Genomic DNA, 20,669 nt, shown 5'->3' on the forward strand with positions numbered 1-20,669 from the left:
TGCGAATAGCTTATTCAGAGGCAGATTAATGCAAAAGAGCTGAGGGGGACATAAATCCACAGGCAGTGACTTGTACCATCATGTAAGTGTAATGATTATCCAACTGGAATCAGGGCTCAGAGTATCAGCTTAACACAGAGAAAATTTGCTTGATGGGAGAGTATTAAAGTCATGCTATAATATATCCGTATACTGTGACTAAATTTTATAGTTCATGAAGCATATTAGTATTACACTATATCCTGGTACATTCAAAAGGTGATTTCCATTTAGATGCTCATTTTTCATGAAGATAAATATGACATGAATCATAATTTCCCTGAAGTAAATATTACAAATAATAAAATACTCAGGCAAGCAAGTTGAGGAATGACAGTAATGTTTTCCATTTGTATGGTAAGTGGCGAACCTTGTGGCCTATCAAGTAACAAATTGAATGTTTAATCTTTTTCCATGCAGATTGAGGATGGCAAAGTGGCAGCGGGCCTCACAACAAATTGAGAGTTCTCTGGTGGCTCATGGAGTATCAGCTATTTTGCCTTTGGAGGCCAATAGAGGGTGTCAGCAGAGCTTTGTCAAAATATATCACGAGCATGAAGTTGTAAAATTGCAATTTACAACAAAAAGACTTTGGGATAACGGGCAAATCTTAGGCATGCTAAATACATAGCAAATATTTAGAGAGGCTTTGTAAGCAATTTAAATATTGTTAGGGGAAGTTGTGTAGCATCTGGGGCGCATCCCAGAGGTGCAGGAAGGAATGTATCCTATCAAATGGTAAATAGACTATTCCAAATGATAAAAACATTCTTTAGCTGCCAGCCGATGGAGTTACCCTAATTGGTGGAAGGGGGCTTCACGCCGGGGCCAGAGACCGGGCTGGGTGGTTGCCTTTTGGGCACATCCCACCTCTTGGCATTGGGGGAGCGGCATCCTTGTCTCCAAATTTTGAAGTCCCTTCTGGGCCCTGGGGACCCCGGGGGGCAGCGACCGTTGTTTCTGAGGCTCTCCGGGTCGTGGCAGCGAGACAGGGTTAGAGCTGCGCACGAGCCTGGGGTCGTGACCCTCCTGGCCACCGCTCAGGGGCACGTGTACCGTACAGCCAGGGACGCTCATTTCGTTAAAGGTTCTGTTGTATATTAATTTTAAGTTGCAGCGTCTGCACTACAGGATGACGCCACCAGCATGTTGATGAAGGATTTTATACATGAAAAAATTTTCATTATCTGAGTTCCCAGAGACCTGCCGATTGGTTGGCCGCCTGACCCGCAGCTGTCTCGGAGTGTTAGGGCGGCGGCTGGGGCAGGAAGGTGTGCACTGTGCTGTTTTCTCTGTTCCGTGAGCAGTTCACGGGGCTCTCTACTCTCAGGGAAGTTAAGACTCTTCATAACCAAAAAGAAATAAAGAAAAAAAAAAAACCATTGAAGTGGATTTTGCTCATTTTTCTCTTGGATTTCAGGAGCGTGAAGAAGGGACACGTGCAGGCACTGAGTTATGGTGTAGTCAAGTAGGGGGACAGGAGGCTGGCCTCCGTGGTCACAGGGTCTCTACAGTTTGCATTTTTGTTACATGCGACGCAGCCACGGGAAAAGAAGTTAGGGAATACGGCCTACTTTTTTGTTTTTTTAAACAGGATATTCTTCAGTGAATTCATCCTGGTTGCTTTCCTGAGTTCTTTTAACACGTGCCCGAAAGAGGGGTGAGGCTCTCTAGTTGTTGCAGAGTGAACGACACACTTGTGTGTGTCCTCGCGAATCACACCAGGAAGGGCAGGCTTTGTGAAACTCACGCACGGGTGTTGCTGGCCCTTTAGCTCTGGGGGGCCGCAGAGGTCGTGGGTGGGCGGGTGTGGATGGAGCCCCTCGACAAGGAAGTCTGCTGGCAGAAGAGCCAGAGAGGAAGACCAGACGACCCCGGTGGGAGGAAGGGTCTGTCCCAAGTTTGTTGGCAGGCGGGCGGCTGTGTCCTGATTGCACAAGGGCATCCCTGAGCGCCCCATGGACGCCGCGGCCAGAGGCCCTCTAGTGGGGACAAGTGGCACTGCATGCCTCCGCCTCTGGCAACAGTGTGGTCCCTCAGGACCCCCAAGCTCACTGTGGACCCCCACTCCAGCAGGAGGACAGCGAAGTGAGGAGGGGGCCGAGGAGCCTTCAGGGGCCTCCTTGTGGACCCTGGGCGCAGCGATGGGAACACGCCGGGCTGCCCACGTGCCGGGGCGTGATAGCAGCAGAGGTGACATGCCGTGTCCTTCCCAGAGAGCAGACACAGCCTTTCTAAGGATGCCCACCTGCTTTGTCCAGTGGATGCTGGTTTTGTGAGGGTGTGCCCTTGTGAAGTTGCACCTGAGCAGGACAAGCAGAGTGGTGCTGCCCGTTGGCCACGAAGCCACTGTCGCTTGTGGTTCCATGGTGGGGGTGGGGGAGCACTTTTCCCGGCCCACCTGCTCTGCTGTCACTCCCCTGGCCCGTGCTGTGCCGTCTGTGGGGCCCCTGCTCACACTGGGGTTTGGATAATTCTCTACCTTTTTTTGTAATTGCAGAATCATAAAATATTTTAATTTCAAGGTTAGCAATTTTCTCTTGCATACTTAATTTATAATTAGCTGGTTTATAAACCTGTTCTGCGAATATAATTTTACTGTTGCCAAATGTTCTTCATGAATAATTAAGGGCAAATCCCTATTTATCAAATTATTAATATACCTAATAGCCTTGTTTTCATAAACAATGCATTGGAGTTGGATTTAAAGAAAACCACCTCTCAGGGATCTGGTGTTCTGTTCCCACCGTGGTGGGGACCCGCTCGGGGTGTCTGCACAGAGGGACGCTTGTGCTGTGTTGATGTCACGGCCCCCGGCCTTCTTTCCCCCACAAAGGCCCAGGTATCAGTAGCTGGACAAACACAATGGCCATTCACCAGTGGGACTGGCCTCCTCAGCTTCGTGAACAATGTTGTTATTTGTTCTAGCCATTCACCAGGAGCATTTTTGGAGGAAATGTAACAGATGAAACCATCCTTTCAGCCTTTAAAAAATCTCTTTCGGCATAATCCTACCCCCATTAGTAGGGGACCGCTTTTCAAAGTGAGGAAAGCAACTTTTATGTGTGAATTTGGACCTAAAGCATGAAAAGCTGCGGTCCCTCCCTGCAGTCCGGCAACCCAGACCATACAAGGTTCGGTCCAGAAGACAGAGGAAGAGCCGGAGGAGAACGGCAACTCGGGCCGGGCGTGCGGGTGGGCCGCCCATGGAGGCTCACATGTACCCCTCCCTCAGCGCCCTCCCTCTCGTGGAGACCAGCACAACGGTCCTTCCTCCTTGTGCCCAAATCCAGATCAGCTCTCGCCGGAAGAAGGTCCCCGCTCCCACTCATGAGTTGTTCGAACAGTTGAAACAATAAGAAAGCCACGGCGCTAATTCAGAACTCGTCCTTAAAGACCAAACTTGTATGGTCTGCCGGCCAAGGTTGTGGGGTGCCGTCTCTTGCCTCCTTGCTGAGCGCGGGGGGCACGTCTGCAGCCACGAGGGCCGGGCCATCCGGCCTGGCGTGGAGGAGGCCGTGCTTGCTTCTTCCCGGCTGCTGGGTTCCTGGTGGAGGCTCTGGAAGGAGGTAGGGCCGGGCCGTGCTCTTCTTGGGGCTGGCATGTGCGCCCACTCGCCATGTGTGTGCGACTCCGTGTGTATGATTCATTCCAGAGCAGTTTTAGTCCTCATAAAATATTCATTTTGGTTGTGCAGGGCCCTGTAATTGCCATCTCTCACCCTGAATTATTTATACCTTGCACAGACTGACAAAGCTTTGCCATGCAGCACTAGATGAATCAGAAACACGGATCTTTGCTGCCAACAGCATTATAGTTTCACAAAATATGGCACCCACGTCATTCTGGGCTGCCTCATCTCTAAATCCAGCTTTTCTTGATTTGACATTTTCTTTACTCTTCCATTGTCTTAGTCAGGCAGAAAGGTTGCCTCTCAACTCAAAGCAGCAACCTTTCCTGCTTGCATTATAGCCGTGGTGCTGGAGAGGACTAATGTGTCTTTATTGCCCTTACTTTTTTATGCTCGGTAACAAGACAGTGCTTGGGCTCACTTTAGAGCCATATATTATACATTAGCGATAAAATGATGCAAATAGTCCTGAATACTCTTCAAACAGATAGTGGAGATCAGCCCGGATCTAGCTGCTTGTCACAAAAACAGAAAATGAAAGGTGATGCGAGAAGGTGGGTGGGGGCGCGCCCCCAGTCGTGGGCTCTGGGCGGGCGGGGTCGGCCTCCCGAGCACCCCGCTCCCTGCCTCCCGAATGCCCCTGCTCCCCGCTTGCCACCTCCTGGACCCGGGCTCGCCCCGCCGCTGGGCGCTGCCTGGCACGTCTGTAGGCCTCTGCAGCCCGGCCTCGCTGGGGGGCCCGGGACGCGGTCTCTCCCCCCACGACCTTCACTGCTGCGGGCGGGACGCGAGCGCTCTGAACGAGGGACGCGGGCATCACGTCCGTATATTTAGGATCAGCGTGCTAACACGAATTCGGGGCTGGGAGGCCGGAGCCAAACTCCTCCACAAATCTTTGGAAACTAGAAAGCAAAGAAACCCAATCGGCTCTGAACGTTGGGAGCTTTCATTTCCGCGCGCAGACAATGACAGCCTGCCACAACTCCAGGGGAAAATCCCCGTGTGCCGAAGGCCCCAGAAAAGATCATCTGTGGAATATTCACACAGACAGCTGTATGGCGGCGTGGGGAGCCGAGCGAGGTTTACCGTGATTTTAACACCTTGGCCCTTCCCTGAGCCACAGACCAGGATTAATTTATGGCTCCTGGCTCATCAACAAAGGGACGTGAAGAGGGAAGGCTCAGTGCTGTTTCGAGTAATGGATGACCTGGACACACATTTCTCTTGTATTTGTTGACACGCAGGGGTAATGAAGTTAAAGCTTTGCACACATGTGCCCCCTCATTAAGCTGCATTACCTGCATTAAAACTAATAATTGCCACTCAGAGCTGTGCTCCCATTAATCATTTATAATGTTTTAATAAGTTTTTAATCAGGACCTAAAAGGCGAGAGAGGCCGGCATAGGCAGGTTCGACACTGGTGTCCTGTGTGCGTGCATGGGCTTGATTTAAAATGTGATTTTTTTTATTAATAATTCAGCCCACAAAGATGATAGTTCTTAATTAAGCAAGCTGGCATGGTTTGGGGGGGGGGTGCGTGCATCTGAGCAGGAGAAGATGAACAACATCTTTCCCACTTAGAGATTGTGGGGGGGAACCCCGAAAAACAAAAAAAAATATACATTTGTTTTGAGAACGATCTCCACAGCCATCTGAAGTCAGCGTGGCAGGAAGAGCATGCCTGTTCTCTTCAGATCCTGAAAAAGGCACCCGCGCGCGGTGGGAGGGGTTTGAAACCGTAAGTTTGGGTTCGCGTAGGCACTTCATCTCTGCGCACAAAGTCTCTGTGAGAAGTCTCCCCTGGAGCTGGCAACAAGTCAGGGGGTGCATCTGATGTGAGCCAAGTGATGCTGGCATTTTTCTTAAATAAGGAGCTTTGTGATCAGAGCTGGCAAATAGAGCAGTGTCCAGAGGGAGTGAGGAAGCTGTTTTAATGAGCCCACAGCGAAAGACAAAATACAGACTGATTGACAGGGCGAATGATCTGGTGGGGAAATAATGTCAATGCTGCATCGCCCATTAGAAATAGAGAAATAGGTAAAGAGGAAAAGAAAGATAGGCACTTGAAACAAGAACCCTAGTGTAAATACAGTGCACTTCACATTTCTTTTGTGTTGTGCAGTTGACTTCTTTTAAACAGATAACCTTATCAAAACTATCATGAAATATCAGGAACAGTTACAGAAAATACTAACTAGAATCCTGACAGCGAGGCGGGTCGGGGAGCTGACAAAGGCATAGGACTCCGGGACGCGTTTGCGTTTAAAGTGTCTGCCTGGGTTTTACTTATCTGAACACATTAAAACCACCCGGAAAAGTTTAATGCAAGTCATACAAATTTCTCCAAGACGAGGGCTTGGCAGGATCTGTTATGGACGTGGCTATCGAACTGGCCGGCAAAGCTATTAAATCCCATCAGGTCTCCTTGGCATCAGTTTAATGAGAATCTTGCAAAAGTACAAGATCGTGGTATCTGCAAGTGCCTCCCGACAGCCACTGGTGAAAATGTGATGAAAAGAAAAACCATTATAGCAGAAATTTAGCGATAAGGCTCTTTGGAGGGATGGTGGGGCCTCGTGCGGCCCAGACCGTGAAGGGTTAATTTTCTAAACCTAATAATGTTCGATAGTGAGGTATTTGTCAGGAGATAAAGAAGTGATAGAATCTGGGAAGTGGGTCCCTTGGTGATTGTAGTACAAATATTGTTAATGCGGTGTGGTTACTACAGAGAAGGGAAGTAAAATAGCTCTAGTCCGCTGGAGACAGGCTCTGCCACAGTAGACCAGGAACCTCCAGACAAAGGCCAGTAATTGTTGAACCGCAAGTCAAGCCGTGGATGTTTTCAAATCCTCCTACACCTATATTTACATGCAGGATGCCGCGCGCGGGGGGCCGGCGCGCACGGAGCCCGGGATCCCATGGTGGAGAGCTGGGCGGCCCCGGGCCTCTCGCCGGGGAGGGGGCCCCCTCACGGAGGACATCTGGGCACAGCTGTTAAATTCAATACCGTCACCCTCTGCCCCTTCATTATGACGTCATGCAGGCCCTACAAGTATATGAGACCCATAACTTGAAATGTACAAGAATTTAATAAGTCTGGTGTTGGAGCAATTTGTCATGGCATATTTGAAGAATAAATCAGCCTAATGGAGCAGACTTTTCCTCCCGTATGGCATTACGGAACGTGAGCCCAGTAAGAGCTAATGGCAGGAGAGGGAGGAAAAGAGAGGCCTGACATTCAGACCCTCGCATTTTGGAAATCCGATCCGTATTGACCTGTGTGCTATCTCGGTGCACAGATCTGATGTCAGCAGAATGTAGTCTTGTATAGGAACTGCTCATTACAGGTTTTGTGAAGGAAGCACATTGTCTCTGAGCACCAGAACCCGATCGGCTAGAATTGCTCAGTAATCAATACTCCAGCGACTGATGGCCGGGCGCGCACACCACAGCTGCGGCCACTGCTTTCAGGGACTTCCCAGTAATTAGCAGGGACTTCAAGGAAGCACTCCACTGGTCACTTTCTTATCAGTCAGGGAAAAGTCTCTTAAAGGCTCTATCTTTTAATTTGACTCTTTAACTGTTTCCTTTCAAGAGCGTAGTGGTGGCCACAGCCCCGAGTCCCTGAGAGGCCCCTGCTCTCGTCCACGCACTCCTCCACGTCGGGGCGGGGACTGGGGGCTGGGGTGAGTCGCTGTGGGTTGACAGAACATGAAATTAATCGTTTTAAGGTACGCAATTCAGGGGTGTTTAGTACCTTCCCAGGATTGTGCAACCACCACCCCTCTGTGGGTACGGACACTTCCATCGCCACCAAAAGGAGACCCTGGGCCATTGAGGTGTTGCCCCCCCCCCCCCCCCGCCAAACTCCTGTTCCCGGCCCCTGGCCACCCCCAGTGGGCGGGGACTTTGCCAGCTGCATTTTCTGCTTGGTACCCCACACTCTTTCTTGTCAAGTCAACGTTATGAAAATAGCCTCCTGGTTTTGTGTTCTGGATTCGGGAACTACAAGCGTGGGGCTTGGTCTGGAATGGGATTCTCTGGGAACCTCCGGAAGCTGTCAGCACCATGATTCACACACGGAAGCTTTGGGTTTTCTGATTGATGACACGGAGGTCTATCCATGGCCGTCTTCATTTGCTGCTTATTAAGAGCTCAGCCTTAAAATGGAAAGGCGAGCACCCCCTGATCCCCCCTCCCCCACCAGAAAATGATATCAATATTTTTCATTCTTTTTTTTTTTTAAAGATTTTATTTTATTTTATTTGACAGAGATAGAGAGGGAACACAAGCAGGGGGAGTGGGAGAGGAAGAAGCAGGCTCATAGTGGAGGAGCCCGATGTGGGGCTCGATCCCATAACGCCCGGATCACGCCCTGAGCCGAAGGCAGACGCTCAACTACTGTGCCACCCAGGCGCCCCAATATTTTTCATTCTTGACTCAAATTTCCCATATTGCCTATAGTGGAGGACCAGAAGAGGAGGCCGTGCCTGCTGGGACAGAGGCTGGAATTGAGACATGGGAGGGGTCTGTCGCAAGCCTGAGCTCTTTGCTCTGAGCCCAGCGTTTAGCCTGTGCTCAGATGGGGGCTGAGGACTCCTCGGACGGCCTGTCGGGCTCACCCCTTACTGCATGCTGTCACTCACGTTTTCAAGCACGGGCGAGACCAAGCTCTGGAAGAGTCTAAGACTTGGTGATTAAAAATTTAAAAAAAAATAAAAAGGGGCGCCTGGGTGGCACAGCAGTTGAGCGTCTGCCTTCGGCTCAGGGTGTGATCCCGGCGTTACGGGATCGAGCCCCACATCAGGCTCCTCCACTATGAGCCTGCTTCTTCCTCTCCCACTCCCCCTGCTGTGTTCCCTCTCTCGCTGGCTGTCTCTATCTCTGTTGAATAAATAAATAAAATCTTAAAAAACAATTAAAAAAAAGTCCCTGCATATAGGATTCCCGAAATGCTGAGAGGAGGTAATTTCAAACAAGTGATACCCACATGCAAAAGGCAAGCAATTAAAACTGCTCAAAGTTCCTTTTTTCTCCTCAATCACCAGGGTGCGCACGCCAAGCCCACTGCATTGCTGAGGAGACAATCTATTTCTCCTTTGACCAGAGGGAAAAAAATCATTATTACATGATTAGTGGCTTCAGTTAGGTGAGAAGCAGCAGTGCAGGGACGGCGGTGAGGATGAGTGGTATTAATTACCTAACACTTGCAGGCAAGATAATTTTATCAGTGATTTGGCCACTGGTAAGTTGCAGCTTTTGATACAAGTGGGCAAGTTCTTAGCTACTGGAAACATGAGGGAAGGGAATGGTGTCAGATGAAATGCATCTCATCAGCTTTTCTCTGACAAACCAAATTCATTCCTTATGTAATTGATAACGGCCTTGTCCAATTATTTCACACATTACAATACACAGAGGCCCCCTTTACAGGTTTTGCAGGGCTGTAATTAGCTATGCTAATATCCCCTTTATTGGCCCTAATATTGCTCAACACCTTTTGCCATCCTGGAACCCACGAGAGCCCCATGGCCTGTCAGGACTGCTGATTATTGAGAAGGATAGCTTTAATCAAACATAATTGCAGTTAATTTTTCTCTCCTGCTCTCCGTTGCCAGCGTCTAATGCCACGGACTCCTTGATATTCCATTAAATTACAATTAAGCAGCCTCCTTTGTTTCTGATTGTCCTGAACACCACCACAAAGTTGTGCAGCCGTTTAAAGGAGAGCTGTTTGTCCTAATTGCCTACGCGCACACAAAGGGCCAATTTATACAATGCCCGTGTAGAATTTAAACAGTTCATAATGTAATGGATATTACACAGGAGCCTAACACTACAATTAAAATGATTTTCATCAGATAGAGAAGCTCTGGTTAATCAGCTTCATAAAAGTAAATATAAATGAACTAATTCATAGCTTAAACACACAGAAGTGGAGCAGACTCTGAAATGAGTGACTGCGGTGGGGGCTTGCCCCTTATTGTGGGGATGCTGAGGATGGGCTCCCGTCGAAACGGTTGGTCCCGTGTCTTGCGATGGCCCCACTTATGGGGTCCTCGCCCGCCGCCTCGAGCTTCCTGTGGGCGCCGCAGCCTCTGGTCTGGACGCAGCCAGGACCGAGCTTCACTTGGCTTGGCCGGCGCAGCCGTGGCCGGGCTCTGCTGGGTCGAGGTCCCCGCAGACATGAGGGCCTGCCCGGGGCTCTGCAGCGTGGACCGCAGGTACCGTGGCTGGAGCCGCGGCCCTGCGCCCACTTTCCCAGGTGCTGGTGCCCGGGAGGCGGCGGCCCCCGGAACCCGCCCGTGTGCGCCCTCGGGGTCGCTCGTGTGGCCTCTTCTGTGAATCCCCGCACGCTCTCCAGGCCGAAACCTGGTTTCTGAAGTAATGAGATCCTACCTCTCCCCCCTTCTAATCGCTACTGAGAACTTTCCAGGAGTGCGTGCGGTCTCCGCGCAGAATATTACTGGGGAGTTTCCGCGGATGTGCAGTGGTTTGCCCTGGGCTGCTGCCTTCCCTCCTGCCTGAGAGAAACAAGTAAATAAAGCCCATATTTCAAGCTTGATTTACTCTGGTACCTACTGTGAAAGCTGATGGCTCTTTAGGGAAATAAAGACAGGGTCAGGGAATTAGTGTACATAATGGTCATTTTGATGATGGGCCAACAGATGCGATGGGAAGCACACTGTACACAATTAAGCATAATGTACTAATGACAGGTTCGAATTTTTATCGCCTCTTTGCCATCGAGCAGCAAATCCATGTTTAGCAGTAATAGAGAGTTTATTGGTGTTAAAGCCAAAGATTTTCTGACATAGGAAAGATTTTTCCTTTCATAACAAGAGTATTAAATCCTTTGTGTACCAGACTCTGGAAGGGAGATATGTAAAGTGGTTGTCAGATATTTCTTAGGAAAAAAGCCAATTACAGGGTAATTGAGTAAAAGGATGAGAATTACCATTTGACTTCACGTGGAGGGCACCCAGCGACCTCACGCCCCCAAACGTCGGCACCGGCGTCTCTGCGCCCTCGGCGCCGGCCCTGCTTGGCTCCGGCATCAGCGGCCCCGCGCTGGTTCTCCTGTGCCACCCGCCTTAGGAAGAGGCCTCGCGGACTCCTCCACTTCATCACGACCCAGACAAGGCGGGAAAGTCAGCACGAGGCTCCTCTTCCTCCCGGTCGAAGCTCCCTGTCTCCGGCCCTCGATGCGGCACGGTACTGGGTCCGTGTCACTGGGACCAGAGCACGTGAAGGGGGTCCTGGCCCCGGGGCTGTGCGCGTCCACGGCTCACGAGACACTCGGGATTGAGGCAACACTGCCAGGGCCACCTCCCACATCAGCGCCTGTACCTGCACCCGAGCCGGGCCCCGAGAGCGCAGAGGTGCTCGCGGCCCGGCGCCCGGCTGTGTGCCGGTGGTAGTCGAGGCCCGAGAGCGCCGGGCCCTGCCTCTGCCCGCCCCCAGACCCCCTTCAGCACACGCTCTGCTGTCTTTGAGGTGAAGGGTGAACCGCCTAAAAAGACATCAAGGAATTTATTTAATTTTTTTTGACATCAAGGAATTTAAAGAAACCTCCTCCGGAGGGGGCAGGGGGAGGGTCCAAAAAGAAAAATCGTTCCCAGGACAAAAGCTCCCGCAGACGGCTCCGTGCAGAGGAGAGCCGCTCGGCCGGCGCCTGCTCGGAAGATTAGCCGGGCGGTAATGTGTGGCGTAATTGCGCCATGTGGCTGTCCCCGAAGTGCAGCCCTAATTGCCTGACAGGACGATAACTTTGCGACGCCCTCACCTTGTTAGGCCTTCCCGGTGCAGTCAGCGCCGCGCGGCCGCAGGTGCGTCTCATTTCCCTCTCTGCAGAGCGCGTGCGGCTTAATTGCACGGGGCTGTTAGGCAAAATCGGTGGGAGGAATATCAAGTAACTTACTGTGTGCCGCTGGCAGATGGTGCTGGGGTGCCGCGAGCTGAGCGTGGAGGTGAGGGAGTTAATAAAAGATGTCAATTCTGGCCTAAAATGGCGAGGCCTGGTGCTGTGCAAGAACGTTGAACGACGTGGCCGCTCTCCTCTTCCCCGTCCCTTGGCTGTTCTCCGGCTGTGCAGAGAAGTTGCCGGGACATGTTGGGGATGCACCTAGAGACGCGAATCTTCGTCCGCGGGGTCCTTTTTGCTTTCTGATATGATAATTGTCAACAAGGAACTTTGACCGTCAGGTTGAGCTCAAGGAAACCACGTGCAACTTCGTGAAAAACGAGTGATCCTCAAGTAGGACGGGTGATATGGAGACAGAAAAGACCGGGGGAGCTCTGTTGGTAGCCTTGCTGGACGGGACGCACAGACACAGAAGAGGGCACGTATGTCGGCCCAGAGACCCCCGCCCCCCGGTGCGTCCCCCGTGCCCAACGCCCACGCGCTTACGTTGTGAGCCAAAGCTTCTGTCCTTGTCACCGAGCACGCGGGCATGGAGGGGACAGCGTGATGAGGTTTTTGTCACAGCATCTCAACACACTGTCAGGACCCCTGCATCTTCATGCCTCAAAGCACAAGGGCAGGCTTGGCGGGAAATAGAAAGGCGCTCGCCCCCGAGCCCAGGCTGGGGGCTGCTTCTCCTTGCTCTCCGCCTGAGCCACAGCTTCATTGCCATATCAGAATCACCGATTATTTCCTCAAAAACACATGTAGACCCTTCACAGAAGTCATTGCAATCCTTAACAAACACCCTCAAATCCTCTCTTATCAAGAGTTGCGCCAACTGTAACTTAAAAAATTGGTCTTGGAAAGTCTGTTTACCTGGGCAGCGGTGTCCTCTGGGCTTAGGCTGCCAGATAAAGTTGGGTACGTCCAGTTCCGTTGAAGTTATGGCTAAACAGCGGTGTTTGAGGCTAGGGATGCTTTGGGACGTAAGAACCTAAGGAACTTTGTCATCCGTCCAGGGCTCAGATGTAACCAGGCATCCTGTGTTTTATCTGCCAAAGCTGGCAGCCCCGTCTGGGCTGGACAGTTCCCCAGTGGTCACTGTGCAAAGGTCCAGGCAAGGGATGGCCAGTCTAAGTCGCAGCTCTTGTCATAAAGCTTAGAGACCCGTAATGTCGAGACAGATGGAAGTCTGTGGACATCTCCTGTGCTGGCTGTCAGGCGCCTCCAAAGTCGTCTCTCGGTACTGCCCCCTACAGGCGGCGAGCCGCGGTGGCGGGTCGCCTCCGCCACTGCCTGCGCAACAGTGTCGTTCTTGAAGTTTGTGAGTTTGTCTCGTGACCCTAACACATATCCGTTTTTTGTATTTTTATAGATTCTTTCTAAAGTTTTTCCTCAAGTGCAATCAGAACTGTTTGAAGAATGCAGGCAACCCTCGAGATATGCGGAGATTCCAGGTACACTTCTCTCAAAGGCACGCGGGCCACGGTCCGGACTTTTAACGTGAAGTTTGAATTCTCTGATGTTGCGATTGTTCAGAAAACAGTCTCTAGTTCTCCAGGGGCTTGGGAGCAAACCAGAAGTGGCTCATTTGATAAAATATTTCAATCACATCACTTTAAAAATGATTCAGCCTCTTCAGTACGCCAGATTCACCGAGTCTGTGCACGCTGGGCTCCGAAAACGTGACCTTGGCTTATAAGGTGCACCTCTTGGGGCGGTGTGCCACGCCCGGCCTCTGCGTTGGGCTGCCAGGTACCTGGGAGTTCGAGTTCTCAGAGCTGCAGGTTAAGCCGGGTTCCCTCGGACTTTCAGCCACGGTGAGTCTCGTAGGTGTTTCAGAAGGACTGTTTCAGAATCTCTTCAAATATGTTTGTTCATCTGGAGCCCATTTCCTCAGCTGTACGTAGCCATGCACAGTTGATGAGAACTTGGAGCCCATGCCCAACGGTCTTCCTTTAGGGATGGATGGGTGGAGTTTTCATGGGGCAGAGCCACAGTGCAGCCTGCTGGGTAGGCACAAGACCTTGGGCCCTCCTCATGAGGGGAGCTGCACCTGTTTGATGCGGGCCCTTACAAATTCCAGAATGTTCTCCCAGCTCAGCTTCCTTTCCCTCAGGGTTGATGTGTTCTTGCTTCCTTACACCCGTGCCTAATTGCTAGACCATGTTCCTGGATGCAGGCTAAGTCATATTCTGGTTTGTTAAAGAGGATTTCATCTCAAGGAGAGAAGGTGGAGTGTTGGATGGGTTATCACTGAGTGCTTATTTTTCTTGCCTTTGTGAATGATTAAGAGGTTACTTCAGGGTGAGAGGTACTCCACGCACAATGGATTATTTTGCTGATCGTAATTGTAAAAATATTCTGGGCCGGGACACAGAACTGCTGCTAGTCCCTACCAACCAGAGAAGAATGAATGCTAGATTGGATGACTTACCAGCAAACCAGTCAAGGTCATCTTTAGAAATTTAACTTATATTCCAGTCCTTTAGGACATGTGACATTTGTCTTTACAGCCAACCAGGCCATCAGAGAAGGGTCTGTGGGCTGGTCCACGGTCATGCTCTGCAGGTGGGGACCGTGTCTCTTGTAAACAGCTGGGCCTGCCTCCACTTTCTGGCGCCAGGCTGGACAGTGGTATCTGCCCATCAGAGCGGAGTGGAGGGTGCACACTGTCTTGCCTTTGGCCAACATGCCGTCAGTGGCGAGTGGGCCCACAGTTACTAGAAGGATTTACTCTGCTCCTTAGCTCATCATCCCACCTCTCAGAAGGTTGAACTGGACCTAAGAGTTTGGCAGGGCTTACACAGAATTTCCAGCTGGCTTCAGAAACTCAGCACCTTCCCGTAGGCACACTGCGGGGCTGGCCCCAGCCAAGGAGCAGAACCCAGCCGTCCACTCCCTCTGCTGAGCCACACGCTTTTCCCTGGGTGGCTGACCTATATAGAGATGGCAGAGCAAAGACAGTGTCCTTTTCTTATTTTTATTTTTACCTTTCTTGCTTCTTTAATGTATCGTGGTCTAAGAACTCAAAGAGGGTCAAGTCTGTGGCTCAGCATTCGTTCCGTGGCCTAGCCTGCTGCTCAGGGGATGGTGTGGGTCCTCCCGAGCCCTGCATCCTGGGGGCAGAGGCTGCCAGGGCACCGCACACGCCTGCCCCATGGGTGGGCGGCCGTTGATGAGAAGAAGATGACATGTCTGAGGCTGGACGTGGGGACGCCGATGGTGGTACCCACAGTGTTTGAGGCTCAGAGGGGCCCAATACTGTGAGACTCCAGTAGTCTTGGTGAGGCCCACCCAGGAAAGAAGCATCAAGGGAGCTGCCCCTGGGAGGGAGTTTTGGGGGGTACAGTGGGTATGGCCCCTGCTTCACAATCTTCCTGTGGGGCCGGAGATTTTTTATGAAAAAATCAATTACACATGTATTCGTATGCATATATAAAAAAATATATGCAGCTTTGACCTTTTTTTAATCCTTAAAAAGCTATTTATTTTTGATACTTTATTTTTTTCTAACAGAATTTTTTTTAGGGGGGGGAAGGGGCAGAGAGGGAGAGAGAATCTCAAGCAGACTCCCTGGTGAGCACCGAGCCTGAGGCGGGGCTCGGTCCCACACCCTGAGATCATGACCCGAGCGGAAATCAAGAGTTGGACGCCTAACCAACTGAGTCACCTGAGGCTCCTCTAACAGACTAGTTTTTAAAGGGCAGTTTTAGGCTTTTGGGAAGAATGCATGGAAGGTTCGAGGCATTCCCATGCACCCTCTGGGGGCAGCCTCCTCCCAGTTGCCCCTGGTGTTCATGTCCTGCATTGGCGGGTACATTGGTTACATGGGGTGAACCAGTTTCCGTTAGCCAAGGTCCACTGTAGCTTTGGCTTTCGATAGTTGTTTTCCGTGGCATGTTTGGACATATGCAGACCAGGCGGGGGGAGCAGCTGTGGACTGGGAACCCTCCCGGTTCCCTCCTCTCCTGTCCAGCCACATTTTTCTCTCTGGAGCTGTGCTTCTTGAGCTGGTACTGGCTCTCACCACTGGCCACGCGTGGCCAAGGCCGGGCTCCCCTCACCCTACAGCTGACTCCAGCCACACGAGTCCTGCTGTGAGACCCAGACTAAACCAGGGCCTGTGTCTTTGATACTCGTATCAGCTTTTCTGGAAATAATGGACCACATGGGCCCCCCTCTGTTGAAGAAAAATCTTAAGGCCGGGTAGTACTTCCCATTTCCCGAGTCCATTAAAAGGTGCCATTTCTGGGCGGCCTGGGTCGGCAAGGCTGTCCACAGTGGAAGGGGTCCTTCCGTTGGCACCAGGGTCCTTGCCAGCCTCCGCAGGGAACTTGAGAAAGGATGCTTGTTCTGGACTGAAGACACGGTCACTACTCACAGCTCAGTCTTTTCAGACACGGGAAGGTTCGTTACCAGACGTTAGATGGGATTGTCAGATGGACCCAGGGATCACGGCTGATGGGCTGGGGTAGCCGGAGTGCTTCTGATTTAGGAAGCCTGTTTTGGGCACTCTGAATCCTCACCACTCTTCAAGGGACGACAGTCTCAAGTGAACTAATTTTAATTAGATAAACTATCTAATCAATATGTGAACAGATCAATCAAAACAGCAGCTTTAAAATGAGCGACTGGAGGGGTGTTTCTGAAGCTAATGGCTAGAAGAATATTTCTCTGAATTGAATTCACTTGTTAGCATAATAGGAGATTAAACCGTCATTAGTGTAGCGGGCTTTGAAGAGCAGCAATCCTGAGTCAAAACAGAGCAAAACAGCCCGCCCACCCCCACTCGCCAAAAAGCTGGGGCGCTGGCGGCCGGGAGGCATCGGAGCGCGGGCGGCTCACTCAGTGCGCGCGGCGGGGCTGGCGGCGGCTTCCGTCTTTCCTCCGCCAGCTCGTTTCACATCCGCTTCGTCTTTGCAGGTTGTTGTGTCGACAACGGTCAACGTGGACGGCCACGTGCTGGCCGTGTCCGACAACATGTTTGTGCACAACAACTCCAAACACGGGCGGCGGGCCCGCCGCCTAGACCCGTCAGAAGGTACGGCCCCTTCTTATCTGGAAAATGGTAGGCACACATGTTACATGTCTTTTTTTATTTGCAATGCTTCTTTTTCTTTGCACCATCCTTTATGTTGGTTCATGTCGCGCTGCCCTCACCAGGGGCCCCTCCCAGGGCCGCCGCCGGGGGCCTCTCCTGCTTCCCCTCTCCCGTTATGGGGGGGCCTCACTCGCCTCACCTGCCACGGGCTTCACTTTATCGGTTTGTTTGTTTCTCAGCTTTCTTTTGCTTGGAGCTTTTCTTGCAGTTTTAATTTATTTGGTTTTATTTGGGCTATCCTAAGCCCCCCATCCAGAAGGTCATCCCCAGATACTCTGCACGTTTCAGTGGGTGGTAATGTTGGGAGCCCATCAGCTCAGAACAGACTTCGAGGACCATTTCCTGTCCCTGGATGAAGTGGGTGGGGGCAGGGTGAAGGGAGTGAGAAAAAAAAACACAGCATAAAATGTTTTGTACCAGATGCTTCCAAGTGACTGACTTCTTGTTCTGCTTGTTCAAAGAGAAGAATTTTGCTAAGCCTGATAGGCAGCGGGGTGGTGGTCTTCGACATGGAGTCAGGGTTCAGAAACGCTCAGATGCAGAGGGCCTTCCCCAAGCCCCTCACTCACGCACGTCCCCACGATTCATCCCACACCTGGTAAAATAAAATCCTCGTCCTCTAGACCAAAACTCTTCCCACTAATCATGAGATTCTGACCCACGTGAATTGTTGAGAAACTAATGTGAGGTGTTCTTGTTTTGTTTCGTTTTTCTTGAAAGTGAATTGCAAACAAAACAGCGTGGTTAAATCGCAAAAAGCCCATAAAACTAAACCGTTTTAAGACAAATCCTCCACACTGGGGTCTCGAATTCACGAGCCACGCAGATGCTCACACAGGAAAGTGAATGAAGTGTGTGCGGATTATCAGAATGAAATGCGCTTCAGACATAGAAAAACTGGAAGACAGTTTATGAATCTGCCGTGGTCCACAAAAATAAACTAATTTGTTTTTCTACATTAATGACTAAGGTATAAGAGAACAAAAATATCGTAATTAAAGGTCGCCCTGGGCACCAGAGTCATTAGGATCTGTGACGTACTGTTTGTCTCCTTCCTATGCACTGGAGGTGGGTGTGTGCTCTGCTTAGCAACCATCACTAATGAGCTTCACAATTAAGAAGGTTGAATCCCTGGTCCTCAGTCCCCTGCTTCCCCAGAGAGCCCGCGCTCACAACGCAGTAAGTTCAAGGAGGCCCCCTCAGCCCTCTGGTGTTAGGTTGTAGTCTGGGTCCAAAATCAGCCTCCTCTAATGAGCTATTATGATCTGAGCACAGTACAAGCATTTATTTTTGTAAGTAGCAGGAAAAAGCATTTGACTGCAAGCAGAAAAAATAGCATTTAGAAAAATAAAGGCCACTAGTGGGTACCTTGGAGATAAGACCCAACTAATCAAAAGCTATTTGCAGAAGCAGTCTTGCTGAAGACTTTTTTTTTTTTAATGTTTGCTTCTCAATATTTTATCAACATTTAAACCAAGTCACTTTCTTGCAAGAGGTTGACGTATCTCATTGCACCCCAGAAAGTGACTCGTAATTTTCAGAAGCACATGGTGACTTTGAGAACTACCATATGTAGAGAGGTCTTCAAGAAAACAGGCATTTGTCATCAACGGTAAAGGGGTGTGTGTGTGTGTGTGTGTGTGTGTTTGGTAATTAATGCCCAGTCCCCAAGTGCTCTAGGACACGCGACAGCGTTCTCTCCACGACCAAGGGATACGCACCCCATGCTTCCGGCCCCTTCCTGAGAGGGCCGGCACTGATGAAGTTCATTTTCAGGGCTGGCCGTCACCGGCCGAAAGCCCCTGTCCTACCCCCTTCCTGGTGGGTACCTATTGCAGGGGTGGGTGCTGGCTCTGAGTCAGTCCCACATTCTTTAAGGAGAAAGGGCCCCCATCAGCCTGAGATCCGTGCTCCTGTGCAACCTTTGCTGGCTAGCACCTCATTATCCAATCATCTGATGTTCACCAGCAGTGTGCACACACTTGCGGAGGGTTTCCAAGTAGACTAATTCCCCCTGCTGCTGCCGTGGATGTCTGCCACCGCGTCCTCTGAGCTCACAAAAAGCGAGGCCGATTATTTACAGTATTGAACACAGGCGCGGGGAAAACAACCAGCCCACCTTCCAGCATGGCCCGGCAGAACTCAGGCTTTCATTTTTTCCCTTGTCACTCGTGCCCTCGTCAGCGACTCCAGCCCTGTTCAAACCTTCCGTGAGCCCAGCCCGGCCCCCGGCCGGCAGCACAGAAGCGATTTGCATGCCAAGTGCCGTAATGCGGTTAGGTTTATGCAATAAGGGCAACCGAATCCAGGCTGCGGGGCTTTAGCGAGTTAAGGGGAACAGATGGCCCTAGGAGAGGTAAAGGTATAATCCTATCAGCTGGAGTATCAGCCAGCCATCTGGACATCCCAAGCACAATTACAAGACATTTTAGCAGGCAGAACAAAGAAGTCTTCGTGAGGCAAGATTAGGCCTGTTTGAGTGCTTCAATATTGTGAATGCAGAGAGAGGTGACAAATGCCGTGAGATTACTCAGGAGAGCTTGCTGATTAACGGAACGGGACGGGGAAGCGGTTTGCTAATAGAATACTGGATACGGTAGGGAGAGAGACCCCAAAAGAAAGCCGGGGAAACCCAACGAGGTGGCCAACCCCACGGGTTTCGAGAGGCAACACTTTCACTTTTGAAATCCTCGCCCCGGCCACCGGGCGAGCCAGTCCGCGTGCGTGTCGAAGGCCACAACGCGCAGGCGGGCGTCGCAGCCAAGGGTGTTCTTAGGCCGAGACAGGCGCCTTGGAGTGAACACGGGTCGTCCCGGCGCGTGTCGGACCTGCGGGGGAGGTCCGCCGCGCCCCCTCTTTCTGCCGGGGCCTGGCAGCGCTGGGCCGCCCGGAGAGCCGTCCGTAGGGCGGCCTCCCGCAGCGGGCTGGGCAGAGGAACGGGGGGCACACGGGGCTCCCTTCCCAGCACTGCTCTGCTCTCCTGCCGTCTTCAGCGGCTGCGCCAGCCCCGTCATCTGCTTGGGCGTATTGTGCACGTATATCATTAGATCGCTAACGCTGTCTGTGTAATTCATTTTGCCATGGTTCCCATTGAACACATGTTCCCTCTCTATATGTGCATTGAAATGTATGCAAATACAGGCAGAGGGAAGATGGCTATCGGCTGCCGAGGAGGCCAAGGCAGGCCCGGGTCTCCTTTCCGCCGAGAAGCACTACAAATTCCAAGATGATGTGGCTTTTCACTGGGCCACAGCTGCCAGATAGCAACCTCCCGTGCATGCAGTAGATCCTGGATTTTTTTTTTCTTTTCTCACCTCCAAAGTAAATTTGTTTACTGTAATTTTTTTTTTGTGAATTATTTGCCATAATTGGCCGTGCTGATGAAGGTCACCCCCTTGGAGGAGACTTGTCAGTCTTTAGAGAGCTGATCCTTTTCAAATGCTCTCCATGCAATTAAGAAAAGCAAATGTCATTCGGAAGCCTCAGAAATGAAAATTTGTATGAACTTATTAGCATGAAGTCAACAGTGCTAGTTAAGGGCAGGTTCCCAGTGTGTGCTCTGTGCTTCTGCTGCAGAGGGAGATGCGCGTGGAATGAGCAAATATAACCCCCGCTAGTCCAACATTAAAGCAAACAAAGGAAGGTGGCATGTCGGCAGTGTTCTAAACAACAATAGCTAATGGTGATTAACTAGACGGTGTCTGCAGAGTGCCGGCTCTGACCCGCCAGGGAAGCCACGGCACGCGCGCTTCCGGAAAACGCCCGCTTATGAAGACATGCGGCCAGATCTGACCCAGAGTCTAAAAAGATGATTTATCTGAAGCCGAGCTACACGGGGCTCAAATAAGATGAACAGCCTAATAAGGCCCCACGATGTCCTTCGGAGGCTCCCGTCTGCACACACGGCCGTGAGGGAGCCGAGCCGAGCCGAGACTCCGGGGCGGCTTGGTTAAGCCACTTCTTGTTTACCAAGCTTAGATACTACTTT

The 20,669-nt window shown here is 51.2% G+C and overlaps 1 protein-coding gene across 11 annotated transcripts in view; it reads left to right on the plus strand.

Annotated features, from left to right (window-relative positions):
* Positions 1–20,669, plus strand: part of EBF3 (EBF transcription factor 3) — a 118,556-nt gene that overhangs the window by 65,190 nt on the left and 32,697 nt on the right. For 7 of the 11 annotated variants that reach the window (XM_044382264.3, XM_026494403.4, XM_026494406.4 and 4 more), the window contains exons 7-8: positions 12,953–13,034; positions 16,504–16,648. In XM_044382264.3, the coding sequence (XP_044238199.1) occupies positions 12,953–13,034; positions 16,504–16,648 (227 nt within the window). The remainder of the gene's footprint in view (positions 1–12,952; positions 13,035–16,503; positions 16,649–20,669) is intronic. The other 4 variants (XM_048218938.2, XM_026494410.4, XM_044382267.3 and 1 more) reach the window with 1 other exon arrangement.

Source organism: Ursus arctos, unplaced genomic scaffold, assembly GCF_023065955.2.
Source record: "Ursus arctos isolate Adak ecotype North America unplaced genomic scaffold, UrsArc2.0 scaffold_7, whole genome shotgun sequence".
NCBI lineage: Eukaryota > Metazoa > Chordata > Mammalia > Carnivora > Ursidae > Ursus > Ursus arctos.